General features: G+C 41.8%; 1 protein-coding gene across 1 annotated transcript in view; it reads right to left on the bottom strand.

Annotated features, from left to right (window-relative positions):
• Positions 1 to 12599: 12599 nt before the first annotated feature.
• Positions 12600 to 19901, bottom strand: part of RGS7 (regulator of G protein signaling 7) — a 296147-nt gene continuing 288845 nt past the window's right edge. Inside the window, exon 17 of the mRNA XM_069800647.1 lies at positions 12600 to 13180. Coding sequence (XP_069656748.1) covers positions 13019 to 13180 — 162 coding nt within the window. The 3' untranslated portion in view covers positions 12600 to 13018. The remainder of the gene's footprint in view (positions 13181 to 19901) is intronic.

Genomic DNA, 19901 nt, shown 5'->3' with positions numbered 1-19901 from the left:
ATAAAAAAAATATGAAAGTTCTCAAGTATATTTACAGCAAATACTTTTAATGAAAATATAGCTGAATGGCTCTAAATACTGACCAAATCTGATGAGCTTATGATTTGGAAGTGGATATTGAATAAGTATGGTAAGGAAGAGTCCTAGAGCAAATTGTTTTCTATAGCTGCTTTTTGCAGCATAACCTCTTCTCCAGCTACTTTGAACATATATATACATTTGGATGAAAATTCACCACTCTTCTATAAAAAAAATAAAAAGGGACACAATATATTTTTTTTATCTATAAGAATCTAAGAACATAGTTTAAAATAACCAATTATCAGAATTTATCAAAAGCTTGGCTCAGATTTTCCTTTGGGTATGAGACTACTGTACCAGCTTTTACATGCATACTCAAAAAGAGAAGACATGAGGCATAAGGCTTGAAATTAAGTACCTTGCTTTCCATTGACTTCTTTCTTACCAAGGCCCAAAGGGAATCTGACAAATCTTGCCAATTGTGGCCTCAAATCCATAGTTCTAGTTAAGCAGAGGATGATCTTTTTTACAAGATAAACCAGTCTAGATTCAGGAGTTTGCAGTGATGGAGAACCTAGCAAGTCCCTCCCTGTCTATGCAATTCTCATACCCCTTATTTCTAATCTGAATATTTCAAAACATAGCTTTCTGATACTGGATCTTGTTATGCCTTTGTCTGCTGGATTAAAGAGTTCTCAAAGCATTCCTGAAGCAGTTTTCTGAACGCTTTCCAATTTTTCAAAATCCTTTTGAAGGTGTGGATACTGGGGCTGGACGCTGTATTCCAGCTGACAGTTGAGTTTCATTACCTTGAAATAAGGATTAACTGGGAAGTCAAAACTACATAACTCGGTGTAGTGACATTTCACCTTTGGTGACCTGAGTTTAAATTTGTGTTTGGTCAGCAATGGAAATTGTTTTGCTAATCTTATCCTAGCCCCTTCTGACGTTTTTCCATATCAAAAAAGAATCACTTTCGTTGGCATAATTTTCTTTCCCGACTAAGGACAGGCCTAGCACTGGGGTGGCTGAATAACAGATTTCAATGGCAAGGACAGACTGACAGAGCTGTGTCTGTCCCAGGCACATGCTGTTGGCACAAACACATTCGGAACAAATGCTGTGCGTACATGAACAGCAGCCGCTCGCTTTCCCCTGCTCTGACCTCAGGCAGAGCCAGCACAGCTCCTAGCAGGATCCTTTCTCCCCTTTGCTTGGTGGTCCTGCCTGAACAACAGAGAAGGAAGCAATTTTCTTTACAGCCTTAGAATGGAATGATATTTCACAGCTGCAAAATTATATAAAGACTTGAAGCTTACAAGCTGAGCAACAGGAAGCAACCCAATTTTAAAACCACTTTTGCACTATAGAATATTGCCAAGCAATATGCAATGAAGAGAGTGAGATGTTTCCAAATGCTTTTTCTTCAATAAGTTAAAAAACCTATGACCACATATCAAGTATTTAGGCAGTGATGTCTTCCAGACTATGAAGAGATAGAAAGGTAGGTCAGAAAGGAAAGAGACACAAAGAAAACCTATCTTGAAATAAATGTAGTTGGTGCAAATTAGTATAATGTAGTTGTACCTATATGGGGGTTTAGATAGACTCATTAATATTTAAATACATATGCATTAGCATATGCATAGCTATATTCCTGATACAGAGCTTTTTAATTGACATGAAACCATTTTTTCACTACATGCTAAAGTTAAGACATAGCTGTTGGGATCCATCTGCCCTAACTTTAGCTTCTAAAAAATTAGTTATCTACTTTAAGTTAGTCACCTAGGTCCCATTTTATGACTGGCAGAGAGAAAAATATCTCTGTAGAGTTATTGATGCCATAGCCTTATACGTGTCTTCAGAAGAAATGATTTGCCCTATGAAAGTGCTTCTTTCTCTCCACTGAGTACCAAGAAAAGCTAGAGAAGTCCTTTCTATCTGATGCCTAATTTTTAGGAAACGAAAGTTAGGTAGTTGTGGTGGAACCCCTCACCCATGCAGATTAGAAATGTATATGGATATTAATGGCTACACTCAAAGTGTTTACTCAAAGCAACAAATAATTGTCAGCTCCTTTGTAGCACATTTTTAATACCATGGTGCCCAGTTTTGTGAAGAAAATAGGATGGGGAATTATTCGAAGACATGTATGAGAGTCCTGAAAGACAAATCTGTGTTAATTGCAAGAGCTGTTGATGTGCCTGATGTTCATAAGCTGTGATACTAAACTAATACTCCAGCAGGGATGTCAAGGAAGAGGGACTTAATACAATCATAAATTTATTAGTGAAGAAGGATAAATGAAGTCTTCATTTTTGTGTCAAAAAGTCCTGTAGCACGTAGGATAGCCTAGCCAAACTCTTGTTTGGAAAGTTATGATATGCCAGCTCCATCCAGCTCACAGTTTCAGTAAGAAAAATAATTTGGTTGATGAGGGGTTCATACGCTTTGGTAGCAGAAGACATGTGTCTCACCTAAATACTCTGTAAATTCTGGCATGGTACTCTTGAACTGAGCAAAGTCAGTGGATTATTAGTCAAAATCAGAACTAATGGTAGGCCTGGTCAAGTTGCTTTGGCAGGACACTACTGCGGAAGAGGCGGGGGGAACCAGACTCTGCCTATGCCAGAGGTCTAACCTGGAGGTTTCCGTTGCTTTGTTGAAGAAAGAGCTGGGATGTGGGAAGTTGTCACAGTCCTGGGCTGGAAGCAGCCCAGCTGGGCTCAGTTTCCCTGTCCCCCTGGAAGCATCAGGAGCAGCAAGCCTGAATCGCTGATACTTTCGCTTGGCTCTTTCTTCATCACTCTTATGTTCCTGCCCACTCTTCCTCTCCTGGCCATGAGAGGAATGCCTGGCTCTCACCCTGCTCCACTAACCTTGGAGCGGCAAAAATCAGCTTTGCTTGCACAACTGAGACCTCACAAGCCACCTCTGGTTATTAAACCCCGACAGTCTGGATGCATGCAGGCACAACATGGAGAGGGAAGCGTTTGGCATGGGCAGCTCTGTAGAAGAGGCTGAAATATTCTCGCATGCAGAAACATTCTTTTCATTTCAAATTGATGTAGTCTATGCTGAAATGGCAACTTTTTTTGCTGTCCAGATTACCTGTAATTTCCACTAATCAGTTTTACAATCTGAAACAAAATGGTGTTTCAAGTCAAAAGATCAATTAATATAAAATACATTTGTAATTTCTTGTCTTGTTATAAATCGTAATTTCATTGCTTTCTAAAAAAAATTGCAAAAAATACCATAACAGAATACTTTAAGTAGATTCATCATTCTGTTTCGAAGTTTCTATTTTTTCCCGAATCTGTTCAAAACCCCCTGGAGAAAATACAAGATTATTCTTCAAGCAGAAACATTCCTCAACAACATTTTCTTTTAAAAAGCTCTTGATGAGATATATTTGGATTTCTGACCAGCTATTGCCTTAAATCATTTCATCACTGAGTATAGTAAAAAGGAGCCTCACTTGGTGGAAAAGAAATAACATCCAAGCAGCCTCATCTGGAAGAGTATTAGTGGTAGCAGAGATCTCCACGGCTTTCATTTGGTTAGCAGAAGATCTTCAAAGTTTGTGAAGTAGAAATGTTTCCTGCTTCAGAAGGAATAAAGGTAAAAAATAGCTTATAATTTTGATTCAAGGAAGAGTATGAATGAATGAATTACTTTCCCACAAAATAAGGTGTGATAGGACATAAACATTCTCAGGACTGGAATAGATATTGAGAGGGTGGTCAAACACTGCAACAGGCTTCCTAGAGAGGTGGTCGATGCCCTAAGCCTGTCAGTGTTTAAGAGGCATTTGCACAATGCCTTTAATAACATGCTTTAACTTTTGGTCAGCCCTGAATTGGTCTGGCAGTTGGACTAGGTAATCACTGTAGGTCCCTTCTACCTGAAATAGTCTAGTCTAATCTAGTCTAATCTAGTCTAGTCTAGTCTGTGAACTAAGCAAAACAGTACATAAAGCATCTTTGGACTTTCTTTCAGGGGGTTCAGTAGTTTGATGTATATGCAGAATTGTCACAATTACAAAAATGACAGTATAATGACCTTTATATGTGTATGCTCACCATTCAAACTGCACTGTACTTTTCAAAATGCACATCTGTATGCAGTAGATTTTCAGAAGCCATAACTGTTATCTTATTGTCAGCTGCCATTTAAGGCAATAGTAAAACTCCCCTAGTTGGAATCAGAACTAGGGCAATGCTGGGATTGCCACATCTGGGAATACCACCTGTGCTGTGAAAACAGTGTAAGTGATAATTTGCCGCACCCCAAGAGGAAATGTTTTGTGATTTCCCCATGTATTATTACTATGTAATTAGTTGAGCAGAGGATGGGAGTTTAGATGCTCACATGGACAAGTGCAAAAGGCATGCTAACAGAGTGAAAGAGAAGGAGGGAAGATGGACTATTGATAAGCTCTTTCAAGGATGTTGACACCATCAGATATTAATAATCTACCTTAAATGCCTAAAGATAGAACCTGTGTACCTGCACAGTCACAGCTTGGGGGCTTTCTCCATAATTTAGACTCCTATTTACTCGTCTGAATTGGGTGCTGGAGGACAAAGAAGGTAACTAGTCTTTTAAGAATGTTGACTTCTGTTCTCCAATGTACAAACTGGAAAGTCTATGTGCCATGAATCCTTTGAGTGAACCCTGGTTACAGATCAGTGCAGCATACTAAAATAAACAGGGCTCTTTCAATCCACCTACAGCCAGACAGGCTTGGTTTTCAGGTTAATAGACTCACTTAAGAAAAAAAACTATATATGAAATGGATGAGTTTCCATCACAAGACTAATTAAATGTACAGTTTTGGCTTCACTCCATCTAGTGGCAACCGGGCAGAAATTCTCCTCCCTCCTTCCACGCAGAAGCAACAATGCATGAGCTATGGCTAAAAAGTTCGTGTTGGATGTTCTTGGCACTGTTTGGGCACGTTTGTAGTCAGTGAAGCACAGGAGAAGTCGATGAATGGGCTTCACTGTGTTCACCGCTGACACGCCGTGGTTCCCATTGCACCACACCACCCGTGGTACAGGAGCCTGGTACGGGAACTGTTAGAGAAAAGACAGGAGGAGAAAGCGCCCGATGCGGATGGAAGCAAAGGTCTGCTGAATGCGTGTAAACAAGGGGTGTTATGTTAGAAAGGTTTGAGAGAAATGCATTCATAGTTTCTGCTAAAGATTTCTTGGGCAATAGAAATCTAACAGGGGAGAGATTCATTCACAGGCAAATGTGTCCTAGAGTCCTCAGTCAAAAATCTTGGATCAGATCTTGTTTTCCTAGTGTGCTGGAAGCAGACTAGTTCTGTACAAAGTCTTCTAGGTATTCATGCAGCAGTTCTTGCTTTAAGTTTCTTTTTCTTTGATGCTTTACCTGAGCTTGCAACCCTTGAGTTTCCATGTGAGTTTCCAAAGAGGACAGAAATCACAGGAAGGTAAGGCGCATCTCTGGCTGCATCCAGGTCCGCGCTAAGAAGCAAAGGATCCTCTCTGGACATATCAGTTCTCACATTAACTTGCTGTAATACAGGCTTGGATTTTGTGTTGGATTTAGATACATTAAATGGTCTGTGCAAAATCTATCCAAATGCAACACCTGAATTTTAGGAATGTTCAGATACCACTGGGACCTGTAAGCTTAAATTAAAGTTTAAAAATTGATTATATATGTGTGAGCATGCACACACAGAGATGCACACATATATACACACTATGTATATCACTATAAGTATACATAATGTAGCTGTTTCTTAGCAATCTTAGCAAAAGATCTGGGTCTTATTCTGCTGTGTTTTGTATAATAGACAATTAAAAAGCAATCCTTCAGAGATTTTTGGATGAAGGCAGATATAGGAAGTCATCATATATGACCCTTCTATCAATCAGGGTAAGAAAAAACCTCTAAATATAGTGAGATAACTTCTATAAAGCAGCACTGAATCATGCCTCTGTTTTCATTCAAATCATATAGTAATTAGTAAGTGATGATCTGGTTTAGAAGAAAGAACATATTGTTTTTGTACACTGTGCTTTGTGTACTGTTTGGGCTAAATTAAGACAAATAACCAAGACAATATTTTGCTTTGATATCAGTAAATATTGGCATCAAGAAACCGCTGCCCCATTATTTTTAAGGGGAAGAATTCAGTCCAAACCTTTTTTTCATCAAGTTAAGGAGGTGATGTCATATGGTAAAGGCTGGATATTCCAAATAAATCACTAACAAGTCATTTTGGCCGAGCAGTATGTGTATCAGATATGCAATTGAACATGTCTGGAAGAAAATGCATTATTGTCATAAGACTTAGGAGTCAGAGCCTGATGAGTTTGTATATCTTGCAAACAGTTACACAAGTAACCAGACATTTCCTGCACAACTCAACATTTTTCAGGGAACGTCCTAGACTTTATAGCAAGTAACCTTGGATTACACATTTAGACCCTGATTCAGCACCCACCGCTGAGTGTTTCTCTCTCTTTCTGTAGAGCCCCGCACGACATGCTTGTCAAATGCGCGTTGTAAAATCCATTGCAACATCCAAAGTCAGACGGTGACGGAGCATTATGCATATAGCGTGTTCTGAACCGCGTTCCCGGAGACGCGGCAGCAGCTAATAATTACAGGCTGCCTTCTGTACTTCGCTCGGTCTCTGATCCTGAGTGTCCCAAATGATTTAGAGCTCAGGGAGCTGGACCCCGTCCCATCACCCAGAGGCAGCGTCGGTCCCCCGTGCTCGTTCCCTCCATTGCAGACGCCTGTCCTGCCTGGGCATCGCTCCGGCTCCACACCCACGGCCACTGGCAGCACAAGGGAGACCATACTCTTCTGTCTGCTGCTGGGCTGTGGTTTACACACAGCGGATCAGAGATGTATAGGTGTCTGGCTATAGGTGTCTGGCTCCGAGGCAGATATCCTGGAGAATGAGTTAAGCTCCCCGTGGGGAGTGCATGGGAGATTTAAGTGCCTCGTAGGCAGTGTGTGATATCCAAAGGTTCTGAGGGTAATTACGAAAGCTGCTGCTAATTTGATCTGCCGTAAATCCTGAAAGGTTTTATCAGCGGGAGCTATCTAAAAATAAGCTCATTACTCTTTCTCACAAATCACCTATGATTTTTTTCCCCTAATTTTACTACCCAGCCATATGAATTGACAGAAGACAGAGTATCGGTGGACAAATTAGACCTTTTCCTGATGACAACATAACAGAGCTCCCTCCAGAAGAGGAGCTATGCTAGTATAAGCTTGGTTTATGTAAGACTCAATTTTTGCAGTAGGGTTACTGTGAATCTACCCTGCAGAAAATCAGAGCAGATGTGTAGTGTCTGTGTGGAAATAGGAGCCTTCCTTTCTAATCAACCCTGCAGTGATACCTCAGGCATGGAGTAGACCCCAGGCAGGGCATTTCTCATGCTATAAAGTCTGGAGGTGGGTGAATATTTTCACAATCAAAGTGAGGCTGGGGAAAAAAAATATAAAAAAAAAGCTGGCGTGTCTCCAGGAAGCTCTGTTTTTCATTTCACCTGAACTGTTTAGAATTTTTACAACTGAAAATTGCTTCTTTCCATCTGTGAAGCATTTGCTTCTTGGAAAAGATGCACAAAGCCAAGACATGAAAGACATTTGAAATAAATAAATAAACTAATGCATTCTTTGGAGAATCCATGCTGTTTTCCTACTGCTCCCCATTTTCTTATGAAGACCTCTCCACAGATGGAGGGCAGCCGTGGCCTCCTCAGCAGTAACGAGGGATGGAAAATAATTCCAGTAAGTAAATTACAGTAGCTCATATGTCTGCAGTCTCAATAAGTTCTGTTTCTAAAGCATAGGCCACAAACTAGGTTAGTGAGGGAGGGCATCTTTCATATATATGCATTCATAAATATTATAATTTCCGAAGAAGACCTTACCTAATATGATTAGCTGTGGACAGGACTGCCTGATATAAACATTTTGGGCAGGAATGGCATGGAGGAGGTCAGGAGAGGCTGCAGCACCCAATTCAGGGACGATTCAAGTCTGTGCTCCTGCTGACACTAAGGTAGCTGAAGACTGACTATTTTATATGGCTCGGTGGAGGCAGAGATACACCACCACATTTCTCTGGTCTCTCTGTAATCTCCTAGAGTTTACAAGTACCCAGTAACAAGAATAAAATTGCAATGGTGGCTTATTGTCAGCTTCAGCCCTCTTCCCCCTGCTCTATGAATACTATCAGCATTCCTCTTTGAAAGGTGTCACACAAAAGCTTACCCAGAGACATTCCTGAACAGAAACCATGTCAGGTAATTGAGGAATTTTCCACTGCCCTTTGATCTGAAATCATTGCAGTAAAGCAGAGAGAAGGATCTGCGAGCAAGGACAGCAGCGAGGAGAGATATTCGCTCGGAAAGAATCGAAGTCTTTCCCTTGACCTCAGTTGAACGCTGCTGGCTCATGCTGGCTGCAAGCTTTACTCTAAATTTTTCTCCCTGGAAAGGAGTTACCGAGTGTCCCTCCACATGCTCCTGGTAGTGACAAAGATTGGTTGGTGACAGCTATCAAATTCTGCCTGCCCAGATGCAGGGATCTGCGTGGGCTAAGGGTTTTGCTGGATTTGGATTCAGAAATGTTGCATTAGCGGGCAATAGAGAAAGTTCTTGGGCTGTCCTCTCTTAAAGTGATTAATTATTCAATGGGACTAAAGTGAGTAATTATTCAATGGGACTTTTCTTAATCGTTGCTTAGCATCTCTGAAATAGCAGAAGGAGTTATTTCGGAAAATTGCACCCTGTTCTACTAACTGTCAGGTGTGCTGATTTACAGCTAGATGGTGGCACCCACCTCCATGGTCCACCAAATTGGAAACCACATTTCCTTCATGACTTGTATTGCTGGAGCTACGGTTTGGTTGTATTTGAAGAATGCAGGAGAGGAGCCAGGTCTGGTAAGGATCTGAGGAATCTGCTTGTTATTCAGGTTGAAATCTTGGCTGCTTATGAAGAGTGCACAGAAGATTTGCTCCCTCCTCTGTAACTACTCTGGAGAACAGAAAGCATGGGATCCAATCTCCTTTTGAAGCTTGTGCACTGCTGTTAAAATAGACTCGAGTCAATCTGTTCTAAAATCTTTTCCTTGCCTCACAGGAATTTTGGATATACAAACTATCAAGCTTTGAGCAAAAAAAGAAGAGAAAAACCATGAAGGCCATGCATTTGATCCCAGGCCTAGCGAGGCGGTGTGCTGCAGATGAGTTTGCAAACCTCAGTTCTATCACTCTGCAATAGTCAGAGCTATCAGGCTCTCCTTAATGTCTTACACAAAAGGGCTGCAGCACACAAAGCCTGGAACACATCAGTTTACAGATCCCAAGAGGGTCCTGTGGAGTCTATTACTTTGATGAAGTGGTATTTAAAATTGCATTACCCAGCAGTTGTTTAACCCTCCAGATGTTGCCCCTGTGGAGTGTTTAATACGACGTGAAGCGCTGGTAGGCTAGGCCATAACCTCGTGTCATCTTTTCAGCAGGTCACATCAGGTCTTACTATCTTCTACTAAATCAATACAGGATGACCTGACGCAGCAATTTTCCCCCTCTGCTGTTCTTTTTTTCCAATAGCGAGTAGAAAAAAACAGAAGGAAAAAACCCCCAAACCAGCAAACAAAAAACAATCCAAAAGAATAGGAGAAGGTCTGAAAGCAAACAAACGCCAAAAAACTTTTTCTCAGCTCGGTTCCCATTTCCCCCGTGCGCCGACAGCCCCGATCCCGCAGCCTGTGCTGCCATCTGCTGTTTCTCCTGCTTTGGACGTTGCCCACCTTCTTTTGAACGCATCAACAAGGAGCAACTAAATGAAATCAACGGCGTGAATAACTGAACACTAATTCTAAAGAGAAATAGACAATAGGCCTATAACAAAAAAAAAATAAAAATTCCCACTTATAATTTCTGGCAGCGTTTTTGAATCTTTGTACAACACACCAATAGTAATTCCTACAGTCACCAAAAAGATGAGGCATGTTTGTGAGTTCAGTTCATTCTCTTTCCTTATGATCAAGCCAACTTTCAGAAACATTTAGTCAGAAATCCCATACGGCTTACAGGTCAAGGACCTGATGCTCCACAATGTTTTGCATGGTTTAGATATTTGGTGCCACAGGTTTTACAGAGCTGTGTTCCAAAGTCAATTAAAACCAATGGACAGACTTGCTTTGATTAGTGCAGGGTGTTTGTTCGAGCAGCTCTGCGAAGAGGAAACTTTCTGTCTGAAGGCTGGATGCTCTCTAAAGACTGTCAGGGGCTGCAGACCAGGGTGTCAGCAGCTTTAAAGAACATGAACCAAATCCCTGCATTCACCAGCAGGAATTCAGTTGGCATTTGACTCGCCCCATCACCCACCATTATGTTGCCTGGTACCTAGCTGGGCAGTGGCTCTGCCAGAATCTGCATTGAAACACAGTCTTGCCAGGTTTTCTGTTTTGGAGGACGAGATGGAAATGAGGAGAGAACTTTTTTTTGTTTCATTTTAGCACAAATAAACTTGAACTTTTATAAGCTAAGGGCATTGGCATCCAGGATGTCAAAAAACCCCACCATTTTACCATGATTACACGAAATCCTATTTCTGCCGCACTCTGTCTTTTTATTTTTGTGTGAAACCCTATTTGCGCTTCTCAGTCAAATCTTTACCAAAGATTTCAACAGGGCCAAGATTTCAGCCTTTGTTGGCCAGCGTCAGAACAGATGTGATGGCTGTTATTATGATTACATCTACGGAGAACTGGTGCTTAGAGAAAATAACAGTTTACTGGCATCTCTTTTAGTGAAATTTTGAGATTCAAGTATGAAGGATTTAGACATATATTGAACTCACTATGCCAGCACAAAGAATCCCTTGACACATGGCTACAGCCACAGAAATCAATGCCAGCATCACTCTATCATATTTTAAAGGATTGACCACTTCCTCTCACTGTTTGAAAATCCTGTGTAGGAATGTAAAGCAGATACTACAGCACATGACAGCTCAGGAATGGATGTCTGTCACACCAAACTCTTGACAAATGTGGTTTCCATCATCTGGCTTCACCTTCTGCTTTTCTAATAGAGTCCTATGGAGTGAAATCTTTGGCTTACAGAGACAATATCTCCTTGCCTGATACTAATAGCAGCAGTAAAGCAGTACTGAGTGTCACTAGAGGCTCTTTACTGTAATCAATAAAGCTGGATCGTGGGATCTTAGAGTTGTGCTTTAATTTCTAGCTCTGAGGAATGCTCCTTCTTACCTTTGCAGGTCCATCTTCTCCGCCACTTACCTCTTCCAAAAATGCAAGGCTTCAGGAGTCCTTTGGCAGCAAGAACGACGGGCATTTTTGCCCTTTCAGGATGAGGGGCTAGACTCAAAACCAGCATGTTGTGTGTGCGTGTGTGTGCTTAAGTGAAAAGACTTAAGCAAGCTAAATGAGCAGACCCGTGCTTACAGAGTGGCAGACATCGTGCTGCAGGTGTGGTTAGTGCCAGTGGGACAGAACGGGGTCCAGTCCTGGGAAGTGCCCAGTGTAATGAGCAACCACGACTCCAGTTCTGAGACCAAAAATGTGCTGCCAAAGACTCAGTAGACCCAGACGCAAGCTTAGAAATGCTACTAATACACTCACGCTTCATTTTAGTCTCTCCCCTCTCCTCACTTCCCTCCTGTTGTTCTTGTTGAGCCCAAATATCAACAGTTAATGTAGGCACTCGTTGTGATGCAAAATGAAGTGAATTGGCAAATAACATCAATCTGAAATGCAGATCTGTGGAGATATAGTTAAAGAGAGAAAACTTCTTCAAAGTATTTGAGTTGCAACTGGTACATGAGTGCATGGGAACGAAATAATATTTTCAACTCATCTTACCAGACTCCCAGTCCTGGAGCCAGCTGTGCGGGCAACAGGATAGTAAATGTCTGCCTCGGCCTGGAGGTTGTGTTCATGTCTCTTGGGACCGCCCAGGAAATAAAAATCACCATTATTGTGAGGGTGTCGATGCGATTCATGTTACTTGCTTGGTAACATTCATGTGTCCTTGATCGGGACTTTGTGGTGGGGAGAGAGCGAGCGCACGCGTAGGGAGCAGGCAGTTGTAGGGTGTATGGCAACGGTAGGTCAAATAAGTGTTCACACTCCAATAGCCAAAGCAACCAGAAACAGGTGATCTGCTTGTAAAATCAATAGCATCACTGTCCTCATGTCTTCCTGGGGACAAAGAGTATTTATAAAAAAAAAAGATTTTGCTGGATCATATTGCATGGTTCAGTTTAACTTTTGGTATGAAGATCTTATTTAAATGGAGTGTGTGTGTATATATATATATATATATACACATCAATTCAAGATAATTCAGTCATTACTTTACCAAATTTTGGTCTCATCTGACCTGACAATTCCCATTCTAAGACCTGTATTTTTGGTATAATTCTTGTCAGAGTATCATTTTCTAAACACAAAAGCTTCAGAAGGTTTAAACTGCTATTGCCACTGTCCTGTATCCAATAAAAGAAATGTATTTTTACTGCAGAGGAAAATGACTTGTTTCATGCTTCTCACATATTATCTTTATTAAACAGTTGGACAGAGACGCATCCATTTATTATATAAATAACCTATGGCTTCTTTAGTTTGCAAATGCTGGTTGAAAGTTCACAGGAGCAGGCTTTTCTGTGAACTTTCTGTATTTATAAGTTCATTCACTGCAATAAATCCTGAGACTATTGCCTGCTTAGCAGCATTTTGCACTGTACCCCAATGGCTAAAACAGGGAAGCTGGGAGCTCTACATCTGCATATTTCAAAACCTCTGAACAGCTTGATTGGAGTTTGATTTTCTTCTTAAATAATGCAAGTTTTTCCGAAGAGAACGTATAATCACAAATATCTGATAATCAAATCCTCGGTGGCTAACATACAAAGCTCCACTACTGCTAATAGAGATTTCATCTGAGCAAAGCTTATTGCAGCATTTTGTAGTTGCTAGAAAAAAAGTGTTCTTTGTGCGTGCTGTAGTTCAGAGCTGTAAGGTCTTTGTGAATGGTTACTCTCAAAGCGCTACAGAAGTTCCCCGGTTCAAGGTGGCTCCTGGCTCCTCGGAAAAATGAATGTGGGGTTCCAGCCTGGGAGGAGAGAAATAAGTGAAAAAGGAGCATCCTTGGGCTAGGCAGGACAGGTCTGCCTAGTGCAGCTCTGCAGCCGGGACCAGTCAGTGCTAAGCTGGTTCAGGAGAAGGAAGAAAGGTGAGAGCTGACCCCAGTAAACACAATGAGCATCCATGAATTCAAATTCTCAATCCCACTTAAAGCTCCTCCAGCTCTATTTGTCAGAGCAAAAGGATTTTCAGATTATAAAACCAGGAGTCGCCATGTGGTCACCTAACCATATAATTTAGGACATAGAACATCCTTGAATTTGATCCAGTTTAAACTTGAGTACATCTTTTAGATTAAAAAAAAACAACAACATCTATTCTTGATTTAAAAATTACTAATGGTAGAAAAGCCACAATAACCTATTGCAATCCATGCCAGTAGCTAAGTATTTCCCTGGTGAAATGTGTAGCCTTTTCCCCCGCGCATTTGTCCAGCTCCAGCCACCAGATCTTTTTATATCTTTATTTGCTAGATTGGAAGAGTATTAACCCTGAAGTAAATACTTACTGTCTGTAACCAATAATCCTTCAACCTTTTCATGACATGCTTAAAAGGCTGTGTACCTACAACTTCTACCAGAAGGTGCTTTCCAGTCTTTTGGCTGCCCTCGGACCCGTTGCCGACACCCTCCCTGGTTTCCAGGCAGTCTTTAGGAGTGCCTGAAGCAAACACCATGCTTCAGAGCTCAACACACGTACGGAGGAAACAAGGTCTCCCTGCCAAAAACGAATGTTCCCAGGGGTCACATTTGGTTTTGACCAGTTTTACTGCTGCAGTTCATGTCCAGCCAATGCCCTGGATGTGACCTGGCGTGTCCTGTTTAAGGTCCCTGTCCCCTGTGGAGGGTGCTCCCAACAGCACGTCCAGCCCCTACACCTTGTTCCTCTGCGTCTCGCTTCACTTTTGCCCACTGGATAAATGACTATTGCTCAGTGGATGACAGCCATCAAATGACTGAGCACTTCAGACTTTTTCTTCTAGAGTTCCTTTAATCCTCATTAGGTATCACGACCCTAATCTTTGTAACATCTGCCAATGTTTTAAGTGATGATTTTATTCTCTTACCAGCTCTTAATACTACCTCTGTTACTAATAGTAAAATTAGGACCATATTTTTGCAGGACACTATCAGAAACAAAGCTGCTTACTGCTGAACTGTTCAGCTGCAGAGATGTTAGCTACTATCACTGTTATTCTGTGTAGTTTCATATCCCTGAAGTCATACATTATTATTCACTTCATGTCTAAGATATTATATAAAGTTACTGTGCTGCATTTTCAGCTCAGAGAGGTCTCTCTCAAGTGATGTAAGGAAGGTTGGCAAGTAGAAGTCATTTTCTCTGTTTCTATCATGCTTTTCAGGTAAGAATGCCAAAGTTGTTTATTAATTAATCAGCTCCATGAACTAATTGAAATAATATATTCCACATGTATTAAATGAAATAACTTATTATCTGTAGGTGAAATGAAAGCCACAACAAAGATAAATAAAAGTTTCACAAGAATTTAGTGACAGACCATGAGGAGGACCCTGGGAGATACAGCGAAACAACTCTCTGTTGCCTTGCTTTATTCATAAAGAAAAAATCACTCTCTTTCTTTCTGAAACCAGTTCATACTCAGTCTTGGCTCTGCACGTCAACTCTACCTCTTTTCCCTCCTTCAAATGCTGAGCATCTTTTGATATGTTTGATAAGTCTCCATTAAACAATTCCCATCAGAGTGCCAAAAAGACACATGTATCATGTAGAAAAAACTCTCATGGCTATTCTTCCACATGGACTTCTGCAAAAATAGCCAGCTACAAATAAGCAGGGATGCATATTTTCCATGATTCATGCTGCAGAACCCACCATAGACTGTGGGACTGTTGTACAGAATCTGAGCTTTCACAGAAAAAAAAGTTACCAGGCGGTCTGATGGCGAGGGGAGCCTTCCCAAACAGGAACTGAACATGAATCAAGTTGGGATGACTCAGATTGTTTTTGTGATTCTGCAGAGACACAATCTGAGATAATAGCTGGGTTGTGTGAACTATTGCTGTAATTTATTACAATAAAAATTCAAAATACAATGACTTATATTCATATTACTGTTGTGAGTTGGGTTTTTATTTTTACTATGTATATCAAGAACACTGTAATACTTTTATTTCTAGCCCGTCTGTGTGAATAAACACATAAAAAAAAATTTATGAAAGTTCTCTGCATGCTTCATAGGCCATATACAACGTTTCATCCTAACAAACACAGCAAACCCCTTTTGTAGGCTTGGTGAAGTACATTTTGATAAGAAGACAGTACTGGCACAGCAGGACTGTTAGGCAGGTAGGTAGCCAGCCTTAGGTCACTAAGGAATTTATAATACAGTTGTTACATGTCGAAGCTTGAAGCTTACGGCAGAACAACATTTCCTTTCCAGATGGTGAAAAAAAAGAACGACTGGGAAAAATAAGGCCGAGCCTTTGCTTAAATATATAAATTAGATTTGTGCTGCTTTTGATACAAAGAAAGAAAAAAGCCCAGGCTATTTCTGTTTCACAAAGTAGAACTACTGCCCAGGTGTTGCAGCTAGTGTAGTGAAGGCAGCACAAAGCACCACTACAGCTAAAGGACATTTTTGATGTTTGTGTGTTGTACAGGCAGGTTAAGTAAATGGTTTTAATTTAACCAACCAGATCCCATGACTTAAGGTGAGAAAAATTCTTCTTTACTGCTGTACTCCATTCTTTGCCAGAAAGCTGTTCCCAATCAAAACTATATTTATCCATTATTTACCAGTTTAGTCAACTGAGGACAACTTGTTCTGAAAATATTTGTTTAAATCAGCCAGCCAGGCAGCAAGACGAATAACGAGAGGAAAGGAAAAACACAACAAAAACATGTCTAAAATTCCAGGGAGAACCTTTCTGTTGACTTTATCAGGATTTGGCCAAGATCTGCAGTCAACAGATGAGAATGATGGGTATTAAAATAAGGGAAAGAGACTAGAAATGCTAAAGAAAGAAGAGGCAGAGACAGGAAAGTAGTGGGAACTTCCCAAGTTCCCGTTAAAAAGGGCAAAATGGAGGTCCAGCTGCAAACAAGCAATGGAAAGGAATGAGAACTGAGAAAGTAAAGTAATAGATGTGTGACCATTGATTTTAATGGATAGCAATGTCAGGTATTGACCTTGTCTGCAGATTTTCCCGAATGGGTGCTAGAGCCACAGGCTGGGTTCAGCATGGCTGGGATGTTGAAATAGCTGGAAAATTTGGAGGGATTATTCATGTCTGAAGCTTTGGGAAGATCACATCTGGGTAGTAGTAAAGGGAAAGATTTATCTTTCATTTTAAATTAAGTTCAGTTTGGAAATGATTGGGGAATTTTTGTTACAAAATTGTATTTGGGGTCCTCCCTCTGAGAGAATACTTAAATTTGTAATTTTTACCCTGACAAAATTATTTTAGTAGAGCACAGTGAGTGCAGTGGGTATGTATCAGTAATGACTGTGAAGGGACAAACACAGCACAGGAAGCCTTATAGGATTCAGGAAGAACAGAGTCTAAGTTTAACCACAAAGAAATCCAAACATGTTAAGAAATGTGTCTGAAATGAAGTGACTAGCAAATCCTCCAAAAATCAGTCTTTGCAGGGAGAGTAAATATGGAAGGCATATTGTCTTCTTAATCCGTAACAGACTGAGACATCTTTTGAAGAACAAACTGTAATTCTTTCTAAACTATGAAGCCTTGAAGGAAGACCAGGCATGGATTTACCAGCCAGGGAAAAGGTCCTTTAGCCGCTTTCCTCTTGCCCCAGCCAGACCTCCCCGCACCACTCCTTTGCCCATTTTTTTAAATAAAAACATCCAAATATATTGCTAGTAGAGAGATGGGTGGATGACCGATAGATGGGTAGATAGTAGGTAGAGGCTGCTTGGTTTTTTCTCCCACGGTTTTCCAGTTTGTGATGAAGTAGCTTTATTCTCCTCATCACATCCCCCCACTGATGATCTGTCCCTTTTGAGTCAGCTTCCAGTGCAGCGAACGGTTTCAATTTTTAATTTACCATACATAGGTAATTATACCTTTCCCTGTGGACGTGGGCAAAGAGCTTGCAGTCTTGACAACTACATTGTAAATGATGGAAGCAGATGCTCTCTGTGCTCCAGCTAGGAGAAGAACACAGGCCTCCAAACCTTTTCAGGGTTTACAACTTAAGACGACCTTGTTATCCCAGTCTTACAGACATGAATCAGGACAGAGATGACTCATCACAGTAAATATCTGTTATACAGCCCAGAACTAATTTTTCATGGCCACCACATTCCTGCAGCACGTTCGGGTACCAGTGTTCTCATGAGCTGCACCATCCTCCTGGCTTTTGGGTGTTTGCCCACGTCGTGGTGTGCCTCCTCCAAGGCCCTCACACTGCTGCCAATGCCCTTCTCAGGCTCAGGGCCCTCTACGCACGCGGGCTCCATGGTCCGATTTTCCAGGTGAGCAGTGTAGTGGTCTTTCCCCCTCTACGTACATACAAAGGGATTCTTTGAACAAAACCAAGGAATAACCTTGCCAGAAGTTCTCCAAATTCTTGGGGAATGCGATACAGACAGCCGGGCGGACAAGAGCTGCCTTTGATGATGGACAAAGTGTCACAAAGTTATTCCTTTTCCTAGTGTGGAACTGAATTTGCTAGCATGCTACACCATTACCTCCCAAACCATAAAAGACCCATATAGGATTGCATGAAAAGTCACATAAAGCCTCACTATCAAGGGGAAAGAGTAGGCGGTAGCAATCTCCCAAAGAGTTACACTTCAAAAGCATCAGCCTGTAGGAGTTCACAGTAACGTTCAAAACTCCAGCAGCTCCCTTGATGTGATCAGATCTTCCTTTCTCCATCAGCAGCTGAGCCAGGTTTTGAGCCAGCAGTGTTTCCACACAAATTAATACTAGTAACAGCAGTAGTAGTAGAAATAATAATAATAATAATAATAACGCCTGCCCCTCCCCATCACTGGTCCACTTGGAAGGCTTTGTAGAACAGCTTTCCAGCAGAGCTGTGCCAGTTGCACACACAGCAGCCAGATGCTGCACACATCTGTTCCGAAGGACGTGCCATCAGCAGCGGAGGCACTGCCACGTGAAATGCCAGCATACGGAAAGGCACCAGCAGACTTGCTGTAGGATCCTGTGGAGTGGGAGCGTTGTCCCTGCTGGGACCAGAGACAGGACCGCCCAGCCTGCACGACAGCAGTAAGGGACATGGAGCCTCCATCCTACTGCTCCTGCTTGCCGCTTCATACACGCTCCACCACACAACCGCGCTCATTCACCTCTACAAATATCAGGTTGCCAGTGACTAATACAGGCTTCTTTTTTTTTTTTTTTTCCTTGATGATGAATGTTTTTACATTCCTAAAGAGGAATACAGTGACCCACCATACATTTTCAATTGTCTTGTCTGTTTCTATAAAGCTGGAAGGATGGACCAGCAAAAATCACCTGGGATGATAAAGGTTTTTGATGAAGGCCTCCCGAAACCCAGCTTTGAACTAGTTACTAATGCCTAAAGAAGCCAGTAGCAGGCATGTTTCCCTGCCCGGAGAGGTGTCCTCCCCTCTCTCAGCTGAAGGCAGCACTGCAAGGGGCACCACCAGCTCGGCGAGGACGCAGCCCCAGGTGCGGCGGCGGTGTGGATGGCAGCAGGGCATGGTCACCTTAGCCCCAGCTGCATCATGCGAGCTGGAGCCCAGCAGCCAGCTACGCCACACCGTGACAGCCCCCCTCGCTCCCCTGGGAAGCCAGCGCTGCTCCAAGCTGTGGAAAAACCACGACCAGACCCTGCGTTCTCGGTTTCTACTGCCTGCCCAGCCACATCATCAGACTGTCTCGTTTTTAGCAAATGATGTAGACATCAGTGAATTCTCCAGATATTAAAAGACTATCCTTCGGCCTGCTGAGCCACCTCCGAATGTGGCCCCCCACCTAGACTGCAGCCCTTCAAGTTATCCTTCATTTGTTTGTTGGTGTGCTCCCTTAGATCTGCAGATCGCTTTGATTATTTGAACATCTGGAAGTTGTCACATGCTTTTTTTGACCGTGACCATCTGAAATATTACCCAGCAGGACTTGGGGGGAGACACAGTAGGGAAACAAAAACATCCTACTCATAAGAACATGTGGCAGGAATTATCAAATGACACCATCCCAAAGGGGAGTGCTATATATCCAAGCAAAGACAAACTTTCTCTCCATCCCCTAAAGCTGGGACAATTGCTTTCCATAACATCCATTCCAGACATAAAAAAATATTACATACAATTACTTAATGTATTTTTCATTAAATGTTATGTCATGAAAGTTGACTTTCTATTGCTAATGGAGAAAAAGCATTTCTTTCATCCTCTGAGTTTCAAAGCTGAAGAGTAGCTCTCAATGTACATGATTCTCCATAGAAAAGCCTCCCCAAAATGGTTCAGCGTCTGAGGTCATTAGGGTGCATAGCCCTGGTTTGCCTGTTGTCCTCACAGACAGACTGCAGGTTCTTTGGTCAAGCTGGAATGCAATATGCAAAAAAAACAAGAGGGAAAAGGTCAAAATCGAGTCAGAGTTTCTCAGCAGTCCCATCTTGCAGACTAGGGGCCTCTGGAGAAGAGGGGAAAGGCACCCCAGCATCAATGCAAATTAAACCCATGTATTTGC

This window comes from Haliaeetus albicilla, chromosome 13 (genome assembly GCF_947461875.1).
Source record: "Haliaeetus albicilla chromosome 13, bHalAlb1.1, whole genome shotgun sequence".
NCBI lineage: Eukaryota > Metazoa > Chordata > Aves > Accipitriformes > Accipitridae > Haliaeetus > Haliaeetus albicilla.
This window is presented reverse-complemented; position numbering and strand designations above follow the sequence as displayed.